At 40.9% G+C, this 25,952-nt stretch overlaps 2 protein-coding genes across 2 annotated transcripts; both read left to right on the forward strand.

The window, feature by feature from the left end:
• Positions 1-56: 56 nt before the first annotated feature.
• Positions 57-395, forward strand: LOC133252714 (SRA stem-loop-interacting RNA-binding protein, mitochondrial-like). The gene has a single exon (XM_061425571.1). It carries the CDS (start codon positions 57-59, stop codon positions 393-395), a length of 339 nt encoding a protein of 112 aa, XP_061281555.1.
• Positions 396-1,552: 1,157 nt separating this feature from the next.
• On the forward strand, positions 1,553-12,236 carry CSTA (cystatin A). Its single transcript, XM_061428693.1, has 3 exons — positions 1,553-1,675; positions 10,521-10,622; positions 11,987-12,236. Exons 1-3 carry the CDS (start codon positions 1,610-1,612, stop codon positions 12,113-12,115), a joined length of 297 nt encoding a protein of 98 aa, XP_061284677.1. The 5' UTR covers positions 1,553-1,609; the 3' UTR covers positions 12,116-12,236.
• Positions 12,237-25,952: the final 13,716 nt, after the last annotated feature.

Here is a 25,952-nt window from a genome sequence, read left to right on the forward strand (position 1 = left end):
CAATCCAATAATACTATCTTAAAGGTACTTAAAAATAAATGTATATTAACCTAAAGATGGTGTCCTGGGCAGTGAGGGGAGCTATGGAGCTGCCAACAAACATCGAACATCAGCTGGTCCATTGCATTTGTCAGATAAATTCCCTGGACCACTTGAGTGAGCTGAGAGGGCACTTTGTACAAGTTGGCCACGTGGGAAAGTGCACTGTATCTTTTGATAATGAGATTGGTTTTCACAGAGGTATGGATTGGATTCAATTTTCTTCAGAAGAAGAGCTTCACAACACACTACTACAGGAAAATCATGTTACTGATGGAGTAAAGCTCCATGTTCAAGCTCAAAAACCCAAAGATTTACAAAGGGATCAAACATCTGATGAAGAGAAAGATTTTTGAGACCATCACTGCCTATTAAACAAGGTAAATAAAACTTAAATAAATATGCATTTAATTAACTCTGTTTAATTAATTAAACAGTTAGCACAGAGATATTAATTGTTGTGTTTTTCTGCACTTCCTTATGTGACTCTTCCCCTGTCAATAAGAAGCATTCATTTTACCCTAAAAACAACTAGGACAAATAGTAGGACAAGAGCAACCTGTGCTTTGAGGAAGTTTCTGCTTCTAAAAGCAATTATTGAGAATCAAGAGGGAATCTGAGAGTAACAGAGCATAAGCTCTAGAAAGAGAACAGAGGACATGCTGCTTTCCCCATGGCTGACTCCTGGGAAGACCAGGTAAGAATCACCTGTATCAACATGGAAAGACTAAAAATATATATTGAATAGCAAAAAGGGATAATACAGAGCATACGTTCAGTACAAAATTTAATCAGATTTTTAAAAACACACTAAATAAAAGTATTTTTAAAATGGGCTAGAAGGATACCAAACTCAAAATGTAGTTTACCTGTGCAGAGGGCAAGGCTGGGGATAAGGGAGTGGCAAATTGTGATAGTTTATTTCTTGAAAACAGCTACCAAAAAAAAAACAGATGGGAAGCAATATGACCGAATGTTAAAAGTTTTAATTCTGGATGATAGGAATAAAGGTGTTTGTTGTTTTATACTTTGTGTTTTTCTGTATTTTAAGCAGTTCTAGAAATGTAAAAACAAGTAAAATACAAATATCCAGCCAAGGTTCTCAAGATAGATCTTTTACTTTTTTTTTTTATAAAGTTAAGTCCGTTTTAAACAATCGGCCTTGACATTATTAAAAAGTATTCCTTGAAAAAATAAAGTTTTGTTAGAGGTTTTAAGCACTGGGAAAGTCTGGTTGTGGTTTTGGATTTCATACTTCAGAGGCAACAGGATGAAACCATGAGAACACAAAGAAGTTTGACTCTTGTTCCAACACAACACCTGTACACACCCATTCATTCCTCCCCGGCCCCTCGTTCTTCCCAAGTCCTCTTAGCGTTTTCCACAGAGGAAGCAAGAAGTCTTACTTCAAGGCATACTCATTTTCCCTGTGCTTTTTTCTCTCTGAGGAAAACAAAACATTCTATAGGCGGAGCTTGTGAACAACAGCCTCTTTAAAAACCAGAATCTCCACCCTTACTTGACCACTTCAGCGCCAGCATCCTGCCCAGAAAAGACACAGTTAGCCAAAATGATCCCTGGAGGTTTAACTGAAGCCAAACCTGCCACTCCAGAAATCCAGGAGATTGCTAACACGGTGAGTGAATGCAGCCCAAGGAAAGGTTTGATCCCAAATCTTGGTTCCTAGGTTGGCCCTGGGCTAAATGTGTTGGTGAACAGGAAAACTGGAAGGTGGGGAAATGAGTGGTTTTGTTCGGACTTCCTTCCAACTGAAAATTTTTTCAGATGAAATCTCTGATAATCCTGAGAGTAATCTTGAGCAAGTCACATCCCTTCTCTGAGGCTCGGGTTCCCCATTTGTAAAAGAAGAATTTTCATGGGATCATCTCTAAAGCTCTTACAATGTACGATTCTAGGATTACTAATTCAGCTTCTGATGAAATTTGTCTTTCCTCACCAAGGGTAGCCAACATGTAATTAAAGTCTGAGGCTGTTAACTATCGATGAACTAGACTTTAAATGCACTATAGGAAAAAAATTTTTATGAGTTAAATGTAGAATAAATCATAAAAATGATCCACTTACAAACTTCCTACAAATTTGTCTCAATGGACAATGTTTTAGTATTTGGGAGATTACACTAATAGAGAAGTGACATAGTCTATGGTGATTTCAAAATTAATTATGGTGAAAATAGAACTCCATGTGTTTAGCAGGTTAATATATTTTTCTAAGTGTTGTCTGATTTGTTATCACCTATGAAATAAAAATTATATTGCATTTTTATGAAAATAAAAAATATATAAATTACTATTTTAGATTTATTAATTATTGCCCTATTTCCTATGTCATTCCTTCCTGCCCTTTCATTCTATGACACTGGCAAAGACTAGCTTCATGTGTAAATGGAAGAGATGGGATTCTCTATGTTAGAGCACAGAGCCGGTCTCTTTTGCCTGGAATTCTATCACTCATTCTGTGGGGCTAAGTATTTTCCTTTCAACTGTTCTTTTAAAATAGTAAATACCTTCTCACTTATCCTTTCTTGAAGAAGATAATATTAAGTCATGAATGTCTTCACTGGAATCCCTATATTGTCAGTGTTCTTAAACTCCAATGGGCACATGGATCACCTGGAAGTCTCCTTAAAAGATCAGATTCTGACTCAGTAGATCTAGGGTAGGCCTGGGGTTCTGCATTTCTAATCAGCTCTGGTGATGCCCAGACTGTGGTCCATGACCTCACTTGCCTGCAGGACTAGAGATACAGGGTATTCTGAGAAATTGACAGGAGATGGGCAGCAAAAATCAGAGGGCAGCAAAAGACTCTCAATTTCTTCTGTGAAGTGAAAACAACACCACTTGCCTTGCAACTCATAAAAATGACTTGGAGGGAATTCCCTGGTGGTCCAGTGGTTAAGACTCCATGCTTCCAATGCAGGGGTCATGGGTTTGATCCCTCATCAGAGAACTAAGATCCTGAATGCAGCAAAGCACAGGTGAAAAAGGAAATGACTTGGAAATGAACGTGGATAAGTGAGGCATCACAATTGTTTACTTCCGATTTTTGCTTGAGATCATTACTGTCCTGGGAAAATTCCTGAGACTCTTCAGGGACCAGAGCTGTAAGGGGGTTGGGAATAACAGATATTTGAAATATAGAAGATAGAAGGTGCATAAAATTATAATTATTTTTATAAAGCCTATCTTGGTTTGCAAGTATAATTTTTTTTAAGTAACAACTTATAAGAAGGCCTTGCATTATTAATAATATCTATCAGTAAGCCACACCTTAAATATATAAATTAAGTTGAAAATGTGTTTCTTCCTGCTCACCTTGGGCTTCAACTCTGTCAGAGAGGTAGAATAAGAGTTAGTTATTGAGTAGCTACATCAGCCCAGAAAGATGTTTTGCAGTTTTGATAGCCTTGTCCTCATTCAGCCTCTCATTTGATTTTTATAATCCCTGGGGCAAGGAGGGAAGACATCACATCAGTTTTTCAGATGATGAAACTGAGATTCAAAGAGGTTAATAACCATCTAATCAAGAAGCTAGCCTATCTCCAGATTTATGGCAGGGACATAATGAAGCTTGTGGAGTGGGGGGAATACACTGGGAGGAGACAGTGTTGCAAACTTGCCTTCTCTGTGCAAGCAGCCAGCCTCCCTTTTAAATCAATAGGAGAAATGAATATCAATGAATCATTTCTTGAATATCTCTTAGGTGTCCAGCATTGTGTTAAATGTTATAGAAGATTCATAAGGACCATAAGATACAGCCCCTGCCCTCAGGAAGTTTACAACCCATTTAGGGAAGTCAAAAAATCTAGAGCATAATATAAAACATTTTCCAGTTAAGTGCTTTTTCATAATCATAGGTTTGGAACCAGGAAAAACTTTAGAGATTACTGGTCAAACGTTCTTAATTTCAAGTGAATAATTCCTGCATGGCAGCTCTGTTCCTCCAGTACTAAACTCCCAATTATCACTTGTCTTCCCTGGCTCACAGACTTCCCCGGTGGCTCAGGTGGTAAAGCATCTGTCTACAATGTGAGAGACCTGGGTTTGATCCCTGGGTTGGGAAGATTCCCTGGAGAAGGAAATGGCAACCCACTGCAGTACTCTTGCTTTGAAAATCCCATGGATGGAGGAGCTTGGTGCAGGCTACTACTATCCATGGGGTCGCAAAGAGTCTGGCAGGACTGAGCAACTTCACTTTCACTTTCCCTGGCTTACAGGAAATAGCCTCAGGCGACAATTCCCATTTAAGGGCTGGAAGACTGAGGGATAGTCAGCTTAGAAAACATTTTAGAGTTTAGAAGGCACTTCAATTATATCATTCATTCCCCCCACAAAAAAACCCCAAGAGGCAGATATTACTCCAACCAGTTTTTAGGTGAAGAAATTTAATCAACACCTTCTCCAAGATTATAGAATTATTTAGGTTCCTGGGCTGGGCCAGGAAAATGGGTATGTGTAGGTAATCACATACTTAATGTGATTTGATGGGGTCCCAGGGAAGACCTCCACTTTCCTGTCATTTACCTTGAAGTCTTATTCCTTTGATGTTTTAATGTGTTTCTAGATTAAAAATTCACCTATTAAAATTAGATACACTTGGAGGAAATGAAGTTTATCAGCTTTCTCTGTTTTTATCAGAGAGCTTCTCAGTGGAATTTGAGCTGAAGGAAGCACCCATTGGGGAGGCAAAGAGGGGAGAGGGAGGTCATCACACATAAAGGGGAAAGCATCAGAGAAAAATGATGACCACAGGTTCAAGGAATTTGACATCAGAATGAAAGAGAGAGCTTGAATCAGAAAGAGAAGAAAGCCAAACAAAGGGCTTGGGGTTGAGAAGTCTTGAACATTTTTGAAGGCAGAAGAAAGGACTTTCTCTGTTCTGAAGATAAGAGAGACTGGATGGTAATGGGTCGTATCAGGTATTGAAGGCTGTTAATGGTACTTGGGTCCAGAGTGTGTTAGTTGCTTAGTCGTGTCTGACTCTTTGCAACCCTATAGACTGTAGCCCCACCCGGCTCCTCTGTCCATGGGATTCTCCAGGCAAGAACACTGGACTGGGTTGCCATTTCCTTCTCCAAAAGGAACTATAGAAAGAAAGAAAGTGAAGTCACTCAGTCGTGTCTGACTCTTTGTGACCCCATGGACTGTAGCCTACCAGGCTCCCCCATCCATGGAATTTTCCGGGCAAGAGTACTGGAGTGGGTTGCCATTTCCTTCTCCAGAGTACAGAGGAATAAAGCCCCTCCGTCAATATTCTACCTCTCTTCTATCTTCTTTCCTATCTGGGGAGACAAGCTATTATGAGGGAAAACAACCCTGGTTTCTGCATTCAGAAAACATTGATTTGAGAACTCCCTGGTGGTCCAGTGGTTAGGACTCAGCATTCCCACTGCTGAGGGTTTGAGTTCAATCTCTGGTCGGGTAACTAAGATCCCACAAGTTGCATTGTGTGGCCAAAATTAAAATTTAAAAAAAGAGAAAATCAATTATATACACAGTACTGAGTGAATTGCTATAGGAAGAGAAGGGATATTAACCTGGTCCTACCCTCAGAGAAATTTGTAAAATAAATTGGAGAAAAGGGATACACACAAGGAAACAAAGACTCGAACATGGCCCCATCCCTGAATATGTGTATTTAATATATGTAATTAATTACTTAAGATGTAAATTATTAACATGTGTGATTAATTACTTAGTATGTAAATACTTAATACTTAATATATGTAATTAAGGATCAAATGAAGGCCCACTGGCTAGAGCCTCTGGATCATTTTGGCTGATCCATTACCTTATGTTATATGTGAAAAATCACTGGATGAGAATTCTGAGTATGTTTATATACAGGAAAGAAATGTTATAGCAATAATTTTTATTTTTAGAAATAAGAGCTATTATTACACATGGGCAGATGCATACACACAAAACATACACATGTGCACACACACCCCTAGGTCAAACCTGGCTGCTGAATACCATTCCTGGCATACCCACAGATCATAACTTTTGTCTGCCAGGACACCACACAAAACCTGCAACAAAAACAACAGACAAACAGCCCATCTGCACACCATTATGGACACACCCGGGAGCTTAGCATGCTGTGGCTCTTACTCACTCACAAATGTGTGGTCTCCTCTCTGACCACAGCCTCCTCATCAATCAGCTCTTCCATTGCCCCACGTACAGAGAAGCTGCGGTTCAGCCACACCAGAGCCCTTCAGGCACTGACCCTTCCATCTGCATCAGCGCATGCCTCAGCCCACTCGATGGCTCACCCAGCTGGACCCCATCGTGGGTGGTTTCCTCCCCTCCGCCACCCTGATTTCCATGACCCCGTGAGCTCTGGCATTCCAGTCCTCAATCAGAGGTCACTCCCACTGCCACCACTTCCTCCTCAGCTTCCACTCCAGCTTCAGAGAACTTTGCTCAAGGAAGATGTAGAATCACAGAAAACTCCCCCTTTTCAAATCTATGAATTCACACCAGTTAACAACAGCTGCAGGGCCCTGGGGCTTCCAGCTAGCCTTCCAGTCACATCCTGTGGGTTCTTTTCTAGAAACCCCACAGCGGTGGAACAGGACCTCCTCTCTCCTCAGGTTCTCAGTCCTCCCAATCCCCATGGCCTGACCAGATGGCATTTCAGTCCTTTCTCTTAGAAGATTGCAGCCATCTGGTGTGAGAACGCTCTGATTTATTTTCCTTGCTGACTGCGTGCCTCTCTCTGGTCTAAGACTTTGTCCTCCTTTCTTAAGGCAGGTGCCATTATTTCTTGTATGCTGGTTGCCTTGCCCCATACTTCTCCAGCCCTCAAAACATAGGCGACAAATGTCCACAAGTCACCTTTCACCAAATCCACTGTACTTTCATGCTGCTACCCAAACTCTCCTTTGTTACTCTCTAAAACATCCCCCAAATGGCCAATCCATGCTGCCACCATAATCTTTCTATTCATTTTTCCTAAATTATGCATAGCCCAAGTGTGTTTCTGCAGGATGATTACAGGTTGGAGAAGGTAGGAGAAACGCCTGCATCTTTGGTGCAGCAAGGCTGAAATCCTCATATCCCAGAGAATTAACAGCTCACCAGGATTCATCCTCTGCAGCAACAAGAAAAGCTTGAACAGCTCTGGGGTGACTGCACTTTATCAGCTGCTCCTCCCTGATAGCATCCTTCCCCTGGTTTGGACCCCAACCTATACTGTTCCCTTCAGCACCTCAACCACCACCATGCATAGCAGATTGAAGAAAGTAAGGGGCAACTATTCACAGCTTAAGGTCTGTCTATTTACCACCACATTGGATCACCACTCCCCACTGGTCTTCACTCTCCTAGCACCCATCCCCCACCCCTAATCTCGCGCTTTGGAGCCAATACTGGGTACCTGTCACGTTAGGAGCTGAGTTGGGAAGAGTTAATCTTGACACTAAACCCTGAATTATCTATTTAAGCTTCAGTTTGCAGGCGAGGAACCTGAGACTTTCAACACCAACCTGCCTTCTGAAACTTTAGGTTTCATGATCAGTTCCTTTCTACTCTGCCTTTTTCCTCCTCCTCACCTGATATCCCATCATTCAGGTTCATAGCATCCAACAATAGAGCAATACAAATCTGTTTTGCTGGTAAGAAGGAGCAGGGCTACAGGTTGTAAGTACAGTGAACCTGCAGTCAGGGTGCTGCTGCTGCTGCTAAGTCATTTCAGTCGTCTCCAACTCTGTGAGACCCCATAGACGGCAGCCCACCAGGCTCACCCGTCCCTGGGATTCTCCAGGCAACAGCACTGGAGTGGGTTGCCATTTCCTTCTCCAATGCATGAAAGTGAAGTCGCTCAGTCATGTCTGACTCTTAGCGACCCCATGAACTGCAGCCCACCAGGCTCCTCCATCCATGGGATTTTCCAGGCAAGAGTACTGGAGTGGGGTGCCATTGCCTTTTCCTATAGATACGATGGAAAAACCCAAATTACAGATTTGGATGTGTTTCTGGGACAATAAGAAATAAAAATGTCTGATACAGGGTTCAAAAAAAGATAAATCAGATACTCACTATTCAAGGTATTTTTCAGCCTTTAGCTGTCATGTTCTCTCACAGTCTCAGGTTTCTCACCCGCAAAGTGAAGCTTGAATAGATAATTCAGGGTTTAGTGTCAAGATTAACCCTTCCCAACTCAGCTCCTAACGTAACAGTTACCCAGTATTGGCTCCAAAGTGTGAGGATGGGGGAAGCAATAAGACACTGAACTCTTCCCTAGCTCATTCTCTCTGCACACTTGGCCACTTTTCTCTTCTCTCTCCTGTGTCCTATCTCTTCCCATTTCTTTCTCTTTTTTCTTCACTATTTGTTTTCTTCCTTTCTCTGCTTTGCAACCTCACTTTCCATCCCCCCAAAACAATCACATTTTCCCCATCTATTCTGGAGATTTCCCATCTATACAGTAGAAATGGCTGGTGGTCCATGGAGTGTTTGCCCTTCAAAAAAGGTCTGAGAGCTCAAAGAATTTGCAAATGTCTAGGTCTTTTTTTGGCTGTGCCATGCAGCTTGCAGGCTCTTATTGCCTGACCAGGGATTGAAACCAGGCCCTGGCCATGAGAACACCAAGTCCTCACCACTGCACTGCCAGGGAACTCCCCAGATATCTAGGTCTTTGAAAACAGTTCTGGTACCCAAACTGAGGCATCAATAGAAAAGGATTCAAAACATTTGCCCACTGAAGGAAGGACCAGATGGTCTTGGGAGAACCCTAGATGCAATGGAGGCCTGATTGAAGCCATATATGCACATAAAATGTTCAGTTATGGGCAGGGAGGCAACTTCCCAATAAACAAGGTATATCAAACACACACACTTGTTTCCTTTCCCTCTAAGTGATAAGAAAGGGTTGGAGGGGAAAGTCATATCCACAAATAAGAAGACAATGAGAGGCAGGCAAACACCTCAGAGATATCAACAATATTTAGTGGATTTTTTTTTTCAACAAAACTTTGAAAGATGGAAAACACGAACAATGTAAAATGATCTGAGTCATCTAGACAGCCTAAGCTACATAGGGGAATGTCTGAGCCAGAAGCAAGCAGATTCATGGTGCAGAACTCCAAAATGGCTCAAGCACTAGCAACACCAGAAACGGGAAGACAAGAGTGAGGCATGCAGCTAAACCCCGAGATCTGATGGAAGGCTGAGAAGCAGTTCCACTGTGCCTAGGTCCTTCCCTCTCACTATTCTCCACCCTGAAAGACAAGCTGTCTCTGGTCCTCCACACAGACAGAAGATCAGAACTCTACTCTTAGCAGAAACAGTCAGAGAAACCATCGTGGGCACTACTGTATCATGCCCAGCTGAGAGCAGGAATTCAGTATCGGGGTACCCTGTACTGAAAACTGATGGACTTAGTAAAATCTTACATATTCCATTTGAGATTCTTTAGCTGCCTTTTCATGCTTGGTTCAGGAATGCTGGCATCTAAGCTTGTATCCCCTTCTGGTAGACAGAAGGATGGCATTCAAAGATGGCCACACTCTAGTCCCTGAAACTTTCCATGGCAAAGGGACTTGCAGATGTGATTAAACTAAAGACCTTGAGATATGCTATACTATTTTTGCAAATTTGAGTCTGAAATTTTTTTTTAAGATATTTTTTTAATGTGGACAATTTTTGTTGAAGTCTTTATTGAGTTTGTTACAACATTGTTTCTGTTTTACGTTTTGGTTTTTTGATCACAAAAGCATGTGGGTTCTTAGTTCCCCGATCAGGGATCAAACCTGTATCCCCTTCACTGGAAGCCAAGGTCTTAACTACTGGACCACGAGGAAAGTCCCTGAAATTATTTCAAGATAAAAACATTTTGTACTTAGTAGGAATTACTGGTCTCCCACTTTTATTAATCAAAGATGTATTCAACTATTTGTAAACACATTTTTAACAAATTTGTAAATCACATACATGGAATTCAAAACAGCTTTGGTAATTTGTTCCCTCTTGTTGACAAAAAATTGATCAGCTGATTTAAGAAAAAAATGGAAATTTTATTTGAGCTGAATTTGAGGATTATAACCCAGGAAGAGCATCTCAGAAAGTTCATCTAATGTTCCACCTATTAGAAGTCAAGGCACAGGTGTATAAGTTTTTGGAGACCAAGGGCTGTGCATCAAATGATGTTTAGTTGACAGTTTATTTAATCCAGATCTAAGCAGCAATATGGTATGTCATGTGACACCTTACAAGATCAAGGAGGAATGTTATCTTTGAAGGAGTTGTCTTGTTGATGCTAAGAGAATGTTGCTCTTTATGGTTGAGCAGGTATTCCCGCTATTGGGGTGGTTTGGGCAACGCATACTGCAGACACACAATGCACAGTGTGGGCCAGGAAAAGGGAGGCCAACGGGCAGAGAAGATTTTTTGTTGTTTAAATTTCTCTTGTCTTGCCATAAAAATATGACTTCTATTTCATACTCTTTTCTAAAGGTTAAACCACAGCTTGAAGAAAAAACAAATGAGACATATGAAGAATTTACAGCTATAGAATATAAAACTCAAGTGGTTGCTGGAATAAATTACTACATTAAGGTTAGACTTCAACATTCACTTTTGCACTAAAAGATATTGTATCTTTCATTTTATGTGATGTTTCCTGTCACCCTTACTTTATCATTTGTTCCTTCTCCTTGTCCTAAATCAGGACACCTACCTAGCATGATGCTTCCCAAGTGGTAACTCTCAAACTTGGCAGATGATGGTATATTTATATCATCTTTTTCTTGTGAAATTAGAAGGCTTTCTTCTACTGATTCTTAATTTCCAGAAGATGTAAAGAAAAAGATTCAGAATTCAGAGTGTGTTTAGCTCATAACCATGGCTTCTTCACGTGGGATCTTCAGGATGTGGGGCTGGACCAGATGCTATCTTGAAGCTCTTTCTGTCTCAAAGCTTTGTGATTCTATGTGCCAGAACTGAATGGATTTATGGAATGGTTTGAATCAGTAGCTGAGAAAATAATTTAAACCACTTTTGCCCTTTAAATAAGCATTTTGATTAATATAATTTAAATACATGGGGACTTCCTGATGGTCCGGTGACTAAGACTCTGTGCTCCCAATGCAGGGGGCGCAGGTTCGAGCCCTGGTCAGGGAACTAGATCCCATCTGCCACAACTAACAGTTTGTGAGCCACAACTGAAAAACCTGCATGTCACAATGAAGATCGAAGATCCTTCCTACTGCAACTAAGACCCAGGGCAGCCAAATAAATAAATATTTTAGAACTTTCATTGTCCAAACCAAAAACAGAAGTGGAAATTCTTATCATGGTTTTCTAGGTCCCAGATTCATGCCCAAACTACCATGTCAGTCTTCATACAAATGATTTCCCAGGAAGATTCCTTTATTTTAGAAGGAAAACTAGACTCTCCATCCCTGGGCCCTGCTCAGTTTTACCTCTGGGCATTTATAAAGCAAGTTCTAGTATAGATATGGGAACAACACATCCCAAATTTCCTAGGGCAATTCTGATTTTCTTTTTTCTCAAACTATGTGACAAAGTATCCCAATTTGGGAGTCAGAACATAGAATCACAGAAAAGGCTGCCACCTGTTTTCTTGATCTGTGCATCCTTGAAAATAAAACGTAACTCTGGATTTCATTTGTGCACATGACCTGTGCCTCTTGCCATGTCTTTAGCCTGCCCTTTCTCTCATAAAATAAAGTGTAGGTTTATGTAAGTGTTAGTCACTCAGTTTTGTCTGACTCTTTGCGACCCCATGAATGTAGCCTGCCAGGCTCCTCTGTCCATGGAACCAAGGGTGTAAAAATGGTGGTCCAGGAATGCTGTTCCAAAGAGTTTATTGCAGCGAAGTCTTTACGGGTTTGTAGATTTTTCATTTGATATGGATCCACACAAATAAACCAATCTCCTTTTTCTTTTTCAACTTCCAGATACAAACAGGTGATAATCGTTATATTCACATTAAAGTATTCAAAAGCCTTCCTCAACAAAGTCATTCTTTGATACTTACTGGCTACCAAGTTGACAAAACCAAGGATGATGAGCTGGCTGGCTTCTAGCAGCGTGTTCCTAAAGTGGTCGATTCTTTCCTCTGGCACCTGATTAATGACTCCTGCTAAGAATAAATGTAGCTATCAATAAAGAAGCATTCCTTTTCCAATAAATTAATCTCTTCAACTAGTTCTCGTCTATTTTGTTTAATAATAATTACCTTTTCTTTCTCAAAATCAATTTATATCTTGAGATATAAGAAATTCCATGCAAACTGATATCAACTGGAAATCTTAGAAAAATTACTGAGGCCTAATGCAACTGAAGCGACTTAGCAACAGCAGCAGCAGCAGCAATGCAACTAATCATGGGGTTCTCAAAGCAAGAATACTGAAGTGGTTTGCCGTTCCCTTCTCCAGATGAGGAAAAAGATGGAAACAGTGACAGATTTTATCTTTTATTGGCCTCCAAAATCACTACAGACGGTGACTACAGCCATGAAATTAAAAGATGCTTGCTCCTTAAAGAAAAGCTATGACAGACCTAAAAGTCAGACACAACTCAGCGACTGAGACAGCAACAAACATGTGTCTACATGCTTTTGTGTATACAAATGTTTTTACTTCTCTTGGGTATATACGTAAAATTACTGGTTCAAGACAACTCTGTGTTCAAAGAGTGACATTCAAAGAACTTACGAACTGCTTTCCAAAGCAGCTGCCTTATTTTACCCTCCCAAAAGCAGTGTGTGAGAGTTTGGACTTTTCCAACATCCTCATTAACATTTGTTTAGCTGACTTTTTGAGTCTGTTCTTCCTACTGGGTGTGAAATGATTTCTTATCATGGTTTTTACTTGCATTTCCATGATGACAAGCATCTTTTCTTGAGTTTATTATTCACTTGTATATCTTCCTTGGAGAAATGTCTATTCAGATCATTTGTCTATTTTTAAATTGGTCTACGTGTCTTTTTATTATTGAGTTTTAGGAGTTTATGCATATTCTGGATATAAGGTACCTTCAGTTCAGTTCAGTCACTCAGTCGTGCCCGACTCTTTGCGACCCCATGAATTGCAGCACGCCAGGCCTCCCTGTCCATCACCATCTCCTGGAGTTCACTCAAACTCACGTCCATTGAGTCGGGGATGCCATCCAGCCATCTCATCCTCTGTCGTCCCCTTCTCCTCCTGCCCCCAATCCCTCCCAGCATCAGGGTCTTTTCCAATGAGTCAACTCTTTGCAAGAGGTGGCCAAAGTACTGGAGTTTCAGCTTTAGCATCTTTCCTTCCAAAGAACACCCAGGGCTGATCTCCTTTCAAATGGACTGGTTGGATCTCCTTGCAGTCCAAGGGACTCTCAAGAGTCTTCTCCAACACCACAGTTCAAAAGCATCAATTCTTCGGTGCTCAGCTTTCTTCACAGTCCAACTCTCACATCTGTCCATGACCACTGGAAAAACCATAGCCTTGACTAGACGGACCTTTGTTGGTAAAATAATGTCTCTGCTTTTGAATGTGCTATCTAGGTTAGTCATAACTCTTCTTCCAAGGACTAAGCATCTTTTAATTTCATGGCTGCAGTCCCCATCTGCAGTGATTTTGGAGCCCAAAAAAGATAAAGTCTGACACTGTTTCCACTGTTTCCCCATTTATTTCCCATGAAGTGATGGGACCAGATGCCATGATCTTAGTTTTCTGAATGTTGAGCTTTAAGCCAACTTTTTCACTCTCCTCTTTCAGTTTCATCAAGAGGCTTTTTAGTTCCTCTTCACTTTCTGCCATAAGGGTGGTGTCATCTGCATATCTGAGGTTATTGATATTTCTCCCAGCAATCTTGATTCCAGCTTGTGTTTCTTCCAGTCCAGCGTTTCTCTTGATGTACTCTGCATAGAAGTTAAATAAGCAGGGTGACAATATACAGCCTTGACATACTCCTTTTCCTCTTTGGAAACAGTCTGTTGTTCCATGTCCAGTTTTAACTGTTGCTTCCTGACCTGCATATAGGTTTCTCAAGAGGCAGGTCAGGTGGTCTAGTATTCCCATCTCTTGAAGAATTTTCCACAGTTTATTGTGATCCACACAGTCAAAGGCTTTGGCATAGTCAATAAAGCAGAAAGAGATGTTTTTCTGGAACTCTCTTGCTTTTTCTATGATCCAGCGGATGTTGGCAATTTGATCTCTGGTTCCTCTGCCTTTTCTAAAACCAGCTTGAACATCTGCAAGTTTGCAGTTCACGTATTGCTGAAGCCTGGCTTGGAGAATTTTGAGCATTACTTTACTAGCGTGTGAGATGAGTGCAACTGTGCGGTAGTTTGAGCATTCTTTGGCATTGCCTTTCTTTGGGACTGGAATGAAAACTGACCTTTTCCAGTCCTGTGGCCACTGCTGAGTTTTCCAAATGTGCTGGCATATTGAGTGCAGCACTTTCACAGCATCATCTTTCAGGATTTGAAAGAGCTCAACTGGAATTCCATCACCTCCACTAGCCTTGTTTGTAGTGATGCTTTCTAAGGCCCACTTGACTTCACATTCCAGGATGTCTGGCTCTAGGTACCTTACCAGATATATAATTTGCAAACACTTTCTCTCAATTTTCTTGTTGTCTTTGCACTCCTTTTTTATAAGTAATCTTTTAAAATATCTATTTATGTATTTATTTATTATTTGACTGCACTGGGTCTTAGCTGAGGTGACCATCTCTGCAGCATGCAAACCCTTAGTTGCAGCATGTGGGATTTAGTTCCCTGACCAGAGACTGAACCTGGGCCCCCTCCTTGGGAGCATGGAGTCTTAGCCACTGGACCACCAGGGAAGTCCCATCTTTGCATTTCTTGATAGTGTTCTTTAAAGCACAAAAGACTTTAATTTTAATGAAATTCAAATTATCTTTTTTTCTTTTGTTGCTTTTGCATTTGGTGTCATATCTAAGGATCCTTTGTCAAACTCAAGTTCATGATGATTTTCTCCTGTTTTCCTCTGAGAGTTGTGTTGTTGTAGCTTTTAATTTGAGTCTTTGATCCTTTTGAGTTAATTTTATAAGTATTAATAGTATGATGTAAGGATTCCATTTCATTCTTTTGCATATGATTATCTAATTTTTGCAGCATGACGTGTTGAAAAGATGATTCTTTCCCACATTAGTCTTGGTGTCCTTGTTGAAAACTAGCTGATTACAGTCACATGAGTTCATTTCTGGACCTTAATTCTGTTTCACTAATTTACATGTATATCTCATGCCAGCACCACACTTTCTCGATTATTGTTGCTTTGTCACGCAGAGTCAGACAAGACTGAAGCGACTTAGCAGCAGCAGCAGCAGCAGTAAGTTTTGAAATCAACAAGTGCTGAGTTCTCCAACTTTGTTCTTCTTTTTCAAGAATGTTTTTGTTCCCCTGGATCCTTTGAACTTCCATATGAATTTTAGAATCAGCTTATACATTTCTACAAAAAAGTCAGCTAGGATTCTGATAGGAATTGTGTTGAATCTGTAGATCAATTTGGGGAGTAGTGCAATTTTAACAATGTTAAACCTACCAATACACAAATAAGGATGCTTCTCCAATTATTTATACTTTCTTTAATATCTTTTGAGAATGTTTTATAGTTTTCAGAGTATATGTTTTATACTTCTTTTTGTTAAATTTATTTGATGGATGCTATTGTAAATGGAATTGTTCTCTTAATTTCATATTTGTTTTTAGTTGTACAAGTATAAAAAATACAATTAATTTTTATGTACTGGTCTTGAAATCTTCAAACTTGCTGAACTTGTTTGTTGGTAGATACCTTAGGATTTTCATATACTTCAAGATCACATCATCCGCAAAGAAAGATAGTTTTACTTCTTCCTTTCCAAATTGGATACCTTTTATTTTAATTAAGTACCTAATTGTACTTGCTAGAATCTCCAAAGTTGAGTAGAAGTGGTGAGAATGAATATCCCTGTCTTGTTCGACCTTTCGGGGAAAACATCCAGTCTATTACCATTAAGTATGATGTTATCTAAGGGGTTTTTGTAGACACACTTTATCAAGTTGAGGATATTCTCTAATATGTTGTGTTTTTTATGATGAAAGGACATCAGATTTTGTCAGATGCTTTTTTCCTTGCCTCTAGAGATGACAATGTGGTTTTGTCTTTTTATTCTACTGATACAGTATGTTACATTAATTGATTTGAGAATGTTAAGTCAACTTTGCATTCTGAAATGCATTTCATGTGGTCATAGTGTACAATTCTTTCTTACACGCTATATTTGGTTTGCCAGTATTTTGTTTAGGACTTCTGCTTCTGAATTCTTAAAAGATACTGGTCTGTGGTTTTCTTCTGATGGCTTTGGTTTTGGTATCTAGATAATACTGGTCTCATAGAATGAGTTGGAAAGTGTTCCTCTCTTATTTTTTGGAAGAATTTATGTGAAATTAGTATCAAGTCTTCTTTAAATGATTGGTAGAATTCAGCAGTGACGTTGTCTGGGCCTGGGCTTTTCTCTGTGGCAAGTTTTTTATTACTAATAGAATCTCTCTACTTGTTATAGATCTATTTAGACTGACTATTTCTTCCTGAGTTTATTTTAGTATTATGTCTTTCTAGAAATTTTTCTATTTCATGTATATATTCTACTTTATTGACATACAACTATTCATTGTAATCCTTCCTTGGCGTTATCTAATGGATTTTGGACTGAATTGTTTAGGAAAGAGAGGGGAAGAAGTGAGAGAGATGAGAGGGAGAAAAAAGAAAAAGGAAGAGGGGGAAAGAGATGAGGGTATTTGTTATAAAGATGCCCTGAATAATGTCTCCCAGTGTGTTCTGCACTCTGCTCACTACTCAGCTAGTGCCACTCGCCAATCCCCCACCCCCAGATAATAATATAGTATGTATTAAGTGCTTATTATATGCCAGAGCCCTAAAGACTTTCCACATATAATTCATTTAATTCTTATAACAACCTCATAAGGTAACTATTATTATTTTCTCCCCTTTACAGAGACTGAGCATAGAGAGGTTAAGTTACTTGCCCACAGCCTCATGGCTAGTTAGTAAAGTAAGGATAAAATCCCAGGCTGTTTGCCTCCAGGACCAATACTCTTAATCCCTACACTTCACTAAGACAAGCTTAGAATTCATTTGCTTAGTTCTTCTGACCCTGAACGAGGTTCGAGAGAACTTGAAATACAGCGATTTTTTTTTTTTTTTTTGGTAACCACTGACAACTCTAAATGCTTCTGGATAAGGAAACTGTCCTATTCCTTTGCTTTCAGCTCTTACTACATAGAGATTTAGTTCAATAAATGAACTAAAAGATCTCCACTGCCTGGCTAGTATTAATGCCACAGGGCTCTTAGGTAACAGGGTTACCACAGATGATTCTACCTGCCTAATAATAAGAATCATTTTCTGAACAGTGAAAACAAGGACACAAATATCTATAGCTATATACACAGAAGAGCTGATCAAAGATATTTGAAACTCCATAATCAGATTTATTAGATTTATTTTTGCTTTATCCTGATCTTGGTATAGAAAGCCTATACCACCGGTTTAAGAATTGGCCTAGGGGCTTCCCTGGTGGTCCAGAGGTAAGAATCCTCCTTGCAATGCAGGAGACACCAGACCGATCCCTCGTCTGGGAAGATCCCATACGCCTTGGAGCAATTAGGCCCATGCGCCACAACTACTGAAGCCTGTGTGCCTAGAGCCTGTGCTCTGCAACAAGACAGCCATTGCAACAAGAAGCCAAGCATTGCAACTAGAGAGCAGCCCCTGCTCGCCACCAGTAGAGAAAAGCCTGCACGGCAGTGAAGACCCAGTGCAGCCAAAAATAAAACTAACCAAATAAATAAATAAAAATTTTAAAAAGTAAGAATTAGTCTAATGAAGGACGCACAGAATCTATGCAAAGACAATTATTGCACTTCACTGTCAGAAATTAAAAACTGGAGTAAATGGAGGCGGATTCATTTTGATATTTGGCAAAACTAATACAATTATGTAAAGTTTAAAAATAAAATAAAATTAGAAAAAAAAAACTGGAGTAAATGGATACATATATCATGTTGCTGGTTAGGTAGACTCTATGTTAAAGAGAACATAATAATAAATAGGAATAAGTAGGAAAGAAGATCAAGTAATATGTGCAGTGATTCTCAATCTTGCCTACATATTAGAACCACTTAATTTATAAATTAAAAAAAAAAAATCTACGTTGGAGTCCCACTGCAGACCAAGTAAATAAGAATCTCTGGAAAACAGTTGAAGTGATTCTAATGTTAGTTAGGGTTGAATACTTCTATGCTATAAAGGAAAAGAGAAAATGGTTTAACTGAAGTACCTGCCTTAATAGAATTGAAAATGGAAAGTGTGACCCAGGGATCTCCCTGGCAGTCCAGTGTTTAAGACTCTGTGCTTTCATTGCCAAGGACACAAGCCACCCCTGGTTGGGGAACTAAGATCCCATAAGTCTTGTGGGGGAGGGGGAGGTGCAGAGGGGAGTGTGATCCAAATCTGTCTAAGCCAGGTAAAATAAAAATAGTATGAAAATAATTTTTTATTCACGAAATGTTGAAAAATACATTTTGGGGAAAGCCGGGTGGGATGAATTTGAAAACTGGGATTCACATGTATACACTATTGATACTATGTATAAAATAGATACAGTTTATTCCCTTTTATTGGTGGATAGTGCAGGAGCAGGAGCCCCACAGGCAGGCTGCTTGGGCTTAGCCATATGTGAGCTGCCGCCTGGGGACTGGCTGAGCTGCCCACGCTGAGGCAGTGAGCGGTTGTGTGCAGCCCATGGCCCAGCCCCCACCACTGTCGCAACTGGCTGCTAGCTCCTGAGCCAGGGAAAGAGAGGTGGAGCCAGTGCAGCCACCAGCCCAGAGAGCAGATTTCTAGATTGCAGGGAGAAATATCAGCAACCTTTGATATGCAGATGACACCACCCTTATGGCAGAAAGCGAAGAGCAAATAAAGAGCCTCTTGATGAAGGTGAAAGAGGAGAGTGAAAAAGCTGGCTTAAAACTGAACATTCAAAAAGCTAAGATCACGGCATCCAGTTACATCAGTTCAGTTCAGTTCAGTCGCTCAGTCGTGTCCGACTCTTTGCAACCCCATGAATCGCAGCACGCCAGGCCTCCCTGTCCATCACCAACTCCTGGAGTTCACTCAGACTCACATCCATCAAGTCAGTGATGTCATCCAGCCATCTCATCCTCTGTCATCCCCTTCTCCTCCTGCCCCCAATCCCTCCCAGCATCAGGGTCTTTTCCAATGAGTCAACTCTTTGCATCAGGTGGCCAAAGTACAGGAGTTTCAGCTTTAGCATCATTCCTTCCAAAGAACACCCAGGGCTGATCTCCTTCAGAAAGGACTGGTTGGATCTCCTTGCAGTCCAAGGGACTCACCAGAGTCTTCTCCAACACCACAGTTCAAAAGCATCAATTCTTCAGCGCTCAGCTTTCTTCACAGTCCAACTCTCACATCCATACATGACCACTGGAAATACCATTGCCTGAACTAGACGGACCTTTGTTGGCAAAGTAATGTCTGCACATCACTTTATAGCAAATAAATGGGGGAAACAATGGGAACAGTGACAGACTTTATCTTCTTGGGCTCCAAAATCACTGTGGACAGTGACTGCAGCCATGAAATTGAAAGATGCTTGCTCCTCGAAAAAAAAAGCTATGATGAAACTAAACAGCATATTAAAAAGCAGAGACATCACTTTGCAGACAAAGGTCCATATAGTCAAAGCTATGGTTTTTCCAGTAGTCACATACAGATGTGAGAATTGGACCATAAAGAAGGCTGAGCCTGGAAGAATTGATGCTTTAGAACTGTGGTGTTGGAGAAGACTCTTCAGAGTCCCTTGGACAGCGAGGAGATCAAACCAGTCAATCCTAAAGAAATCAGTACTGAATATTCATTGGAAGGACTGACATTGAAGCTGAAGTTCCAATACTTTGGCTACCTGATGCGAAGAGATAACTCATTAGAAAAGAACCTGATGCTGGGAAAGACTGAGGGCAGGAGAAGAAGGGGACAACAGAGGATGAGATGTTGGAAGGCATCACCAACCCAATGGGCATGAGTTTGAGCGAACTCTGGGTGATAATGAAGGGCAGGAAAGCCTGGCGTGCTTCAGTCCATGGGGTCCCAAAGAGTTGGACACGACTTAGCAACTGAACAACAACAACAAATAAAATAGATAATTAATGAGAACATACTATATAGCACAGGGAACTCTACTCAATGATTTGTGGTGACCTAAATTGGAAGGAAATCCATAAAAGAGGGGCTATGTGTATATGTACAGCTGATTCACTTTGCTGTCCCACAGAAATTAACACAACATTGTAAAACTCCAATGAAGATCAATATAAAAGAAAGGAAAATACATTCTCCACATTTAAATGTATCATAATAATTTGCAAATTGGTTTAAAAGTATTCAACTGTAATAGTTTAAAATCAGCTTTAACATAGATGATTTTGTGAAAAGGGAGTGGCTTATTTAAAGGCTAAGGAGGTGGTACGTGAGCAAGTAGATTTATTCCTCCAAAATTGTTGGGATTCCCAGAGTAACAAAAAGGAAAATAGACCTAAAACTGGATAAACTGTTGATGGAAAGGGTGTTCAAAAGTTGGTTGGCCATTTAATTAAAGGCCTTATCCAAATAAAGGATCAGATTTTCCCCCCAAAAGACATGTCTTCTCTTAGCAATACCACGGCAAGCAAAGGAAAAAAATTACATTTCTGAAACATTTGCCCCGCCAAATTTGAAGTGGAATCTGGGAGAAATAATTTGTTCTTTATGGTGAGAATTATTTTCCCTAACCCCAAAGAAAGAGACTGAGAGAATGCACTCTTGCCTTCAAAGGTGAGGGCCTCAACCCCAGCTATCTGTCAGGCATTTCCAGAATTCTCTGCCATAGACATGGTTAAATGATGTATTGGGTCAACTGAAGATTCAGAGGGCATGAGGCTACCCAGGGTTGTAGTCAATGCCTACCCTGTTATTTCCTGGGAAACAGGATTGCTTTACTTACTTAAGGGAGTGAATTGATCAATTTCTGGCATGTTTCTCATTTAAAAGCCAAAACTCAACCTGGAAGCTAATCTGATCTTCCCTTGCTGGAACTGAAGTTCAGACACCATGGGGAGTTTCTCCCAAGAGGCTATCCAGCACATCCATGGTGCTCTCAACAACAGTATGATAAAGTATTGATTGGATCAAGAAAAATATCCTAATGTCAACGGACTATTTAAACAAGAAGATATTGTTTGGCCACTGACTGACTGGAAATGTTCTTGATAGACTCTTTTGGTTCAAAAGAACTTTTTTATGTCATGTGGGGATTTATCATAAAGATGCATCTACCGTGAAATCTAAAAAATGCCAATCAACCAGGTCTCATGGAGAAGAGGGACCCGAATATAAACAGATCTCACAGCCAGAACTGGGATCCAAGGCAGCTCTAAGGAACTGAGAAGCTGTGATAGTGGGTTTTTACTCTAGGGGCCGATCACTCATGGGTCTCAGCTATTCCCCAAGCTCTCTGCTTCTCTGTTTCTGTCCACCTTTCTGCCAGCTCCAACTGACATTCTCTCTTCTATTTTGCATCCTTTTCTCTGCTTCATGGCGTGCATCCTCATACGTGTGTGTGCTGTCATGTTCGACTCTTTGCAACCCTTGGACTGTAGTCCACCAGGTTCCTCTGTCCATGGGAATCTCCAGGCAAGAATACTGGAGTGGGTTGCCATTTCCTCCTCCAGGGGATCTTCCTGACCCAGGGATCAAACCTCTGTCTCTTGTGTCTCCTGCATTGACAGACGGGTTCTTTACCACTGAGCCACGTGGGGCCCCTGCTTTTTCAGAACAGTGGGCTTTCCTGGCCCCTGTTGTACCTCATCACCACTCTCCTTCAAGCTTCACCTCCCACTGCTAAGTACATAATTTTCTCAGTATTTATCAGTTCAGAGCCTTGAAGAATTTGATTGTCCTGATCAACTTTTTGTTCTAGGACTTGTCACAGGACACTGGCTAGCTTAAGGTTTGCCAGTTCTTGGGTCAATCGCTCAGCCCTGGTCCAATCAGCATGGTATAAAGTGGGCTACCAAGGAGTGCTCTGTAAATGGGAGCTATGAGCCAGAGTCCTCCCTAGAAAGGGCTCTGATATGGTATCTGATCCACATGACAAGTATATGGATGAGGAGATGGATGGATGGATAGGCAGACAGGAACATTTTGTCCTCAGAAGGTAAAGAACAATTGATTAGGGAAAGAGAGAGAAACTTAATGTAGGTTGAACAACTGAGCAAAGAGAGAAGTGTATTTGCATGGTGGAATATTTCAATGAGGTCGGACTTCAACCCAGGGATGCCCTCAACTAGTCACTGCACTCAGAAGCTGGGAGCTAGCTGAGTTCAAACCTCTTATTAACATTTTGACTTTCCTTCCCAACATAATGCTGTGGGTAAACTAGGCTTTTTCTAGAAATGCTGTCACTATTAGGAGAGATCACTTTAGACCCTTTTGGTTTTTTTTTACTCTTTAGTGTTTATACTCAACTAAAAAAGTTTTTTTTTTAAAGAAACTATCAAGGCTTATCTAGAAGGCTAAGTGCACACAGAAATCATGAGTAACCTAAATGATCTCTAATGTATTTAATTAGATCACCCATCTCTAGGCAGAATATTCATTTTTCTTAATTTGAAATGAGACCACATCTTTGACTAATCTCCCAGTTTACAAGTTATTCCTGGATGCTCTTACTTAGGTAGTGTGGCACGGAAGCAGAGTCCACTGCAGCAGCACTAGGTGTATTATCGCTCTGTTTCCCAAACTAGTATCTTTGGAGCATAACTTGAAAAGAGACTTACTTATTAGAAAACTTTTTTTTTTTTTTAAACCACGCTGCACCACCACATGTGGGACGTAGTTCCCTGACCAGGGATGGAACCTGCATCCCCTGTGGTGGAAGCTCAGAGTCTTAACCACTGGTCCGCCAAGGAATTCCCTAAAACTTCCTTTTTATTACTATACTTATTTGATACATTTCATTCTCTAATTCAATTGACTTTTCAAAGATCAACAGCATTATAATATTCTCTTAGCTAAACAGTCATTTGCAATCTCCATTTCTGATTTCTTGCTTTTTGGTGGGGAGGGAGTGGAACTTTATCACCTCTTGCTGCTAAGTCGCTTCAGTCGTGTCCGACTCTGTGCGACCCCATAGACGGCAGCCCACCAGGCTCCCCTGTCCCTGGGATTCTCCAGGCAAGAACACTGGAGTGGGTTGCCATTTCCTTCTCCAATGCATGAAAGTGAAAAGAGAAAGTGAAGTCGCTCAGTCATGTCCGACTCTGTGCGACCCCATAGACAGCAGCCCACCAGGCTCCTCCGTCCATGGGATTTTCCAGGCAAGAGTACTGGAGTGGGGTGCCATTGCCTTCTTCTGTCACCCCTTAGCATACTATGTAACTGTTTTCTATTGTTTGTCTCCCCTTACTACATGTAAGGTTTGTTGCTGTTGTTCAGTCACTCAGTTGTGTCTGACTCTTTGTGGCCCCATGAACTGCAGCATACCAGGCTTCCCTGTCCTTCACAATCTCCTGGAGCTTGCTCAAACTCATGTCCATTGTCTTGGTGGTGCCATCCAACCATCTCGTCCTCTGTCCTCTTCTCCTCCTGCCTTCAATCTTTCCCAGCATCAGGGTCTTTTCTGAGCTCTTTGCATCAGGCAGCCAAAGTATTGGGGCTTCAGCTTCCTCATCAGTCCTTTCAATGAATATTCAGGACTGATTTCCTTTAGGATTGACTGGTTTGATCTCCTTGCTGTCCAAGGGACTCTGAAGAGTCTTCTCCATCACCACAGTTCAAAAGCATCGGTTCTTTGGTGCCCAGCTGTTTTTATGGTCCAACTCTCACATCTATACATGACTACGGGAAAAACCATAGCTTTGACTAGACAGACCTTTGTCAGCAAAGCAATGTCTCTGCTTTTTAATATACTGTCTAGGCTTGCCATAGCTTTTCTTCCAAAGAGAGTTTTTAATTTCATGGCTGCAGTCACCATCTGCAGCGATTTTGGAGCCCAAGAAAATAAAGTCTGTCACTGTTTCTTTGAGAAAGAAAGCTCTTTGAGAGCAAAACATTTTTTAATCTGTTTTGTTCACTGATTAGCAGTGAAACTGATGAGCACTATTAGCAGTGGCTAATCATACCTAGAATTTGGATGTGGAAGGTACTCAAATACTTGTTAAAAGAATTTCAAATGGATTATCATCGGTATTTCCTCTATGGTTATCTTCCATTTTGCAGTGAAAGGGCCAAACTCTTCTCTGAACTTTTGTACCTTCTGTTTTTTCTCTTTCTGGCTAAATCTTACCTATCCTTCAGGGTCTTCCTTGGTGGCTCAGACAGTAAACAATCTGCTTAAGTGCAGGAGACCCAGGTTTGACCCCTGGGTCAGGAAGATCCCCTGGAGAAGGGAATGGCTGCCCACTCCAATATTCTGGCCTGGAGAATTCCATGCAGAGAGGATCCTGGAGGGCTATAGTCCATGCAATCACAAAGAGTCAGACACAACTGAGTGACTAACATTTACCTATCCTTCAAGCAACAAAATCAATACATTGTTGTAAGGCAGCAGTTACATGCAAGACACTGTTTCAGCACACAAATCAACTTTCAAAAGCAATGTACCACCCATTTCTTAAAAACTGGAGGCTTTAAATGCCATTCATCACAAACTAAATACACTAATATTCATTTACACTAAAAGTCATCCATACCATAATTGCATTTTCATAATATTGGAATGATTCAAGCATCCTGCTAAAATTGGATTAGCTAGAGCAGACGTGAAATGCTGGAAAGGCTGTTATGAATCTTTTCCAAGGATTCTGGTTCTGAATTCCCTGGTGGACATCTTTGTTGTGTCTTATTTTTATTCTTGCATGAATCCACTCAGTTCACTCATACATCTAATAATTATTAAATATCAGCTGTCATGTGGGTTCTTCAGTAGCTCAAACAGTAAAGAATCTATGCAGGAGATCCAGGTTCAATCCCTGCGTCAGGAAGATCCCCTGGAGAAGGGAATGGCAACCCACTCCAGTATTCTTGGCTGGAGAATTCCAGGGACAGAGTCTGGAGGGTTCCAGTCCATGGGGTTGCAAAGAGTCAGACACAACTGAGTGACTTTCACTTTTTTCACTTTTTCTGTCATGTACCATTCAATAACAGGCAAGTCCTATAGAAAATCCTTTTCATTGCTGGCACTAGGAAACTTTTTTCTTGTTGAAAGACTATAATATAATCTTCACAAAAGTAGGTTTTGTAATATCCTCAACAACTAAACAGTATCTGATCCATGGTAAATGCTCAAAATGCTCTAGTGCACAACCCGACAGTCAACATACTGAACACACAAGCCTATCCACAACCCTGCTGGGAGGGTTGATCTAACTGTGCCAGAGCCAGGAGGCTTGCATTTAAACTGTGGTAGGCAGTACTCTTGCCTGGAAAATCCCATGGATGGAGGAGCCTGATGCGCTGCAGTCCATGGGGTCGCTAAGAGTCGGACATTACTGAGTGACTTCACTTTCACACATTGGATAAGGAAATGGCAACCCACTCCAGTGTTCTTGCCTGGAGAATCCCAGGGACGGGGGAGCCTGGTGGGCTGCTGTCTATGGGGTCACACAGAGTTGGACACGACTGAAGCAACTTAGCAGCAGCAGCAGGCAGACTCCTAGAGTGGCTCTCCAAGATGCCCCACTCTAATTCCTCAGACTGTGAATAAGAGACACTACATCTGTGATGTTACATTACCCAGAAAAAGGGATTTGCAGATATAATTAAGGTTGTAATCAGTTGACTTTAAGTTAATACA

This window comes from Bos javanicus, chromosome 1, assembly GCF_032452875.1.
Source record: "Bos javanicus breed banteng chromosome 1, ARS-OSU_banteng_1.0, whole genome shotgun sequence".
Classification (NCBI taxonomy): domain Eukaryota; kingdom Metazoa; phylum Chordata; class Mammalia; order Artiodactyla; family Bovidae; genus Bos; species Bos javanicus.